The 4745-nt window shown below is 32.2% G+C and overlaps 1 protein-coding gene and 1 long non-coding RNA gene across 2 annotated transcripts in view; one reads left to right on the top strand and one right to left on the bottom strand.

Annotated features, from left to right (window-relative positions):
* The window catches only part of LOC108750694 (ufm1-specific protease 2), a 3739-nt gene extending 1328 nt beyond the window's left edge, over positions 1–2411 (bottom strand). Inside the window, exons 1-6 of the mRNA XM_018490357.1 lie at positions 1873–2411; positions 1409–1627; positions 1106–1333; positions 851–1018; positions 482–575; positions 145–393 (exon numbers count right to left, since the gene is read on the bottom strand). Coding sequence (XP_018345859.1) covers positions 145–393; positions 482–575; positions 851–1018; positions 1106–1333; positions 1409–1627; positions 1873–1911 — 997 coding nt within the window. The 5' untranslated portion in view covers positions 1912–2411. The remainder of the gene's footprint in view (positions 1–144; positions 394–481; positions 576–850; positions 1019–1105; positions 1334–1408; positions 1628–1872) is intronic.
* A 1445-nt stretch (positions 2412–3856) lies between these two features.
* Positions 3857–4745, top strand: LOC108750696. Its single transcript, XR_001939451.1, has 3 exons — positions 3857–4068; positions 4222–4379; positions 4461–4745. It is a non-coding gene; the product is annotated as an uncharacterized LOC108750696 (long non-coding RNA).

Genomic DNA, 4745 nt, shown 5'->3' with positions numbered 1-4745 from the left:
ACACATATCACTATGATAACAAATTCGGTAATGTTAATTATGTAATGACGATACAGGACATACGAATGATATAAATTCCAATAGTAATATTTATTGCATGATTGATAAATAAATCAAGTAATAAACAAGTAATCAAGATCTTACTTGTGGTATCATTAGTAGAATTGCTAGGATATGCTACTGTAAATAAATGTCCACAACTCTGAGGTTTAAAATGCATGATTTCAGATAGTCGCGTATCTTCAGACTGATTTTCTTGTTGCATTTCAATTAATCTAATATTTCGGCAAGTCGATTCCACTAAAATCGCGTGCAATTCAGCTGATTTTACATTCAAATTCACCAATGATAATGCATCAATGTGTAAATTGCATTCTAAACTGTTGAAGGATTCTACAACATAACAAATATATGATAAATTAGAAATATTATGTGTATTGATATAAATTAAATAAATCAAAAACTTTTCTGTAGTACTCACTTTTGATGTGTTGCAAAACAGGAGCATATCTAACAGATTCTTCAGAATTTCTCTCGCTTGACATCTTTAATAACATGTTTGCATGTATAACTTTCTGAAAATTAACAAAATAAGTAAAAATACTCTGATATATTCTTGAGGCTTCCACGGGTGCTTTCTATATAAAGATTATGCGTTTCACAGGTTTTCTCCGTGTCTATATCAGTATCAGGCTGCTTCTCGCCCTGATGAAGTGGATAGCAAGGTTTATGAAACGTTGGCATTCCAAGAATGGACACAGAGAAAACCCGCGAAACGCATAATCTTTATATACTTTGATATAATTTATGTTTAAAGTAGTACGTATAAATTTTAGCTAAAGGCACATACCACAGGTCCAGTATTATAATTTACATTACTTAATCCAGTTGAAAATTTGTCCTGGTTTTTGGACACAGATAAAATATCTTTTAACATTATATCTTTTAAATTGTCATCAGTTCTGAAGAGGTATGCATCATTCAAAGGAAAACGTATTCCTATTTTTCCAGATGCAATCTATAGTGCAAAATTATATGATACATATATAATATATACAAGACAAAAAATATGATGTAAAAATGTTAATCAAAAGGAAAATCTTACATTTTTTCGTGATTCTTGTAAAGCTTCTAATATATTCCTATCCTGAGCAATCAATGGTAGAGTCGCTTGTAATCTAATATATACAAATTGTTGAGAAAGATCATCTTCGCTAATAATACTAAGATTATTTATAGCTTCTAGTTTTTGATGGACATAAAAATATGCTTGTATATCCAATGTATTGCGTGAATATTTTAAAAGTAGTGGATTATCTGTTATATCAATGTCCTAAACAAACAAATGTAATGTAAGAATGAATGGAATAAGATAGATAGATAAACAACAAATCTAATTTGTAATTACCTTGAAAATATCAGTATTTATTTTTTCACATTCACCAATATGTAATACGCCACAGAAATATATATCTGCAGGTAAATTCAACTGCAGTGCTGTATAATCTGTTAGGTTATTATCTTCACTATTACATGAACTTATACTAAATGTCAGAACGATGAGAGTATCATTGTACATAATACCATAAAGATAGCCAGTCGTTGCGGTTTCTAAGTTTTCTAATCGCTAAAAGTATTATTTTATTTAAATATTAAACACATACATTAGCATTATTAATATAGTTTATCTGTCAAACATAGCATCTTAAATAATAAATCTTAAATAATAAATTTAGAATAAAGAGGACATATATTCACAAAATACTGTTCCTTGCAAGAAATATATTATAAGTGACCATAAAAACTTGAGAAAAAAATATGAATTATGTTTCGTATCATTATATTAATACAAATGTGCTTGACTACATTTACCTGCAGAACGTTGGACAAAATCTGCAATTGCGGTGCCATCGTGTCGTGTTGAAATCGGAAAATCTTACACGATCAAAGATGCTTCGTGCTGCCAGCAAGAACAATCACCATATGGTGATAACAGGAAATCACAATTGAATTGAATTTTCAAACACGAGCCACCTAGATTGGGAGGTTAAATTCGTCCTCGTTGCTAAATCTCGAAATAAACACATAGCAAACTGTTCGATTCGACTATTGATCAAATGCTACTTAATCACTTGTCGAGGATAAGGGCATAAGGGAACACTCTCATTTACATTCAAATCTACATTTTCATCAACCCACTTATAAAAATTCTGTTCGTGCCAACGACATATTCGAGCACTTAATCTGACCTAATTCGAAATGATTTTATATACGATTCAGTGGAAAGTCGTTTCATGCAGATATATTTTTAAGAATGATAGGAAAGAAATATCTTTCTTTTTTAACGACAAAAATATGATGGGGATCACATAAAAGCAATTTGCATATCAATAAAAAATGCAAAAACACTTGTTGTGTAAAAGACTGCTTTTACGTTTAAAAATGGCTACTTGAGCAACTTCCGGATCGAACGCGTCACTGATGTCGCTGTATTTATGATATTTTATTTATGATATTTATAGCTGTGACTAAAAAAAGAACTGATAATTTAACTTAAGAACTTTCAGTTTGATAGCTTTGAACGTTCACAAGAAAGAAATTTAAGTAATGTGATGTAAATATTTCTGTTAAAAAAATTAAAATGTACTTGAATTTTTTTAAAGTTATCAAAGTTGTCAGAAATGTATTCCGATGAGATAATAATAAAAGTTTGAATTATTTTTGAAATTTCTAACATCCTTGAAAAAAATATCATAGTTGAAAAAATATCATAATATAATTCAATAACAGATAGTAACTATTAAGATATGTTTTTTTTGAAATACTTAAAGAATCATTATCTAATTATCTTTACGTCATTATTGGAATACATTTCAAAAAGAGATGGCGCATATTGGAATCTTTTGAAAAAATTATCAAAGTTGTTAGATTTTTCGATAAAAATATAGTACATATAAGCTAAAACGTGTGTCTTTCGAAATTAAAAAGAAATAATAATCTTATCAATTGATATATTCTAATAGAAGATTTCATTGACCTAGTTTACATCGTGCACTTGATACAGATACTAACTAGTAACTTTCTATTAAATGATCCTAATTTCGGCGATATGTATAAAAATATAAACTACATATATACTTAATTAACAACATGTATTTAATTATTTTGATGCATATTGTACCAATTTAGTACATCATTCTTTAAATACATAGCTTACATAGAACACATAGGAAGTTACTAGTTAGTACGTGTATCAAGCGCACGATGTAAACTAGGCAATTATTCTAACCATTTAACACAATGGCTGCGTTCAGCGGACTCAACAGATGATTGAGCGCTCGCTGCTATTGATGTATTGTTTCAGATTCTAAAATGCTACATGTAACAGGATTATATGAACCAAATATCGATTTATCATCTCCAGCCTTGAAAAGTGGACGTTACTATGTTTACATTCACTTTGTCAGAGGGCAGTAGTGACGACAGCATTTTGAGGTTACAGGTTTTGGCCCATCATGGGTTTTGGTCTTCTCTCAGGTTTCTCTCTGCCCGTATCAAGTACACGATGTAGCCAATGGGCACGTTCGACAAAGCGGCTAGGTCTACTCCCTGAACAATACGGAGTAATAAGGAGATCAAACTCGATGTCTGAAAGTGGACTCGAAATACGGTGTAGGAAAACCCATGGAAAATCTGACCTATGTGATTTTAGTGCCATCACGCCTTGCGGGAAAAGTTGGAAGTATTGACTTCTGTCACGTGGTTATAGGTTACATATATGTATGTATGTAGTAATATATATAGTAGATGCATACGTATGACCTGTGACCACGTGATAGTCAATACTTCCAACTTTTCCCGCAAGGTGCGATGGCACTAAAATTACATCTGCCAGATTTTCCACGAGTTTTCCTACACCATGTTTCGAGCCCACCTTTTTCGAGATCGGCCGCTTGAGCTCTTATTGAGTTCTTATTGAAGTTAGTAGTGCTGTTCAGCAGAATCCCGATCATTCCGGAAATACTTATACGCATCAGAGAGCTTCAAAGATAAGAAAAAAATTAAAGTGTATAAACGAAATATATGCTTTTAAATATTACTATGAAAAATAATGTATATAAATGACTTAGTAATTCATAATAAAATAAAGATAAATTTTTTTGCCAACAATAACAGTTAGATTGTAAGTTATAAATAAATACGTTTGATTTGAATACGCAGGATTTGACGCTGAGAGGGGGAGGGGCAATGGTGGGGACATAAATGTGGAGAGGGTAAAAGAAGGGTGGTGGAAGATCTATATAAGTATTCCTCAACCGCCGAGAGAGTCAGTCTACATTTTGCAGTCGCACGATGGAAACTTTCAGGAGAATATTTGGGTTCGTTTCCGGTTTCTTTACCGTAACAACAGTAGATGTAATAAAGAAATTACCTACTGAAATTTCTGGCATGATATTTAGCATGCTAGACAACCGATCTCTCCGATACGCTGAGAGGGTTTCTTGGACGTGGAGAGGAATTGCTGCCTTCGAACGGACACGCAGGAAAACACGCGACGCAAAAAGAACAAAACATAAACTAACGCGGCGTTTACCTGTCCAATTTTTCAATGAGGCATCTATGACGTTTGATGTGAACGAACGAATTGGCTGTGCTGTTCAGCAGAATCTCGATCGTTCCCGCAAATACTTACGCGCATCGGACAACTTCAAAGATAAGAAGAACATCAAGATGTATAAAAGAAA

The sequence above is a fragment of the Trachymyrmex septentrionalis genome, unplaced genomic scaffold (assembly GCF_001594115.1).
Source record: "Trachymyrmex septentrionalis isolate Tsep2-gDNA-1 unplaced genomic scaffold, Tsep1.0 scaffold37, whole genome shotgun sequence".
NCBI lineage: Eukaryota > Metazoa > Arthropoda > Insecta > Hymenoptera > Formicidae > Trachymyrmex > Trachymyrmex septentrionalis.
This window is presented reverse-complemented; position numbering and strand designations above follow the sequence as displayed.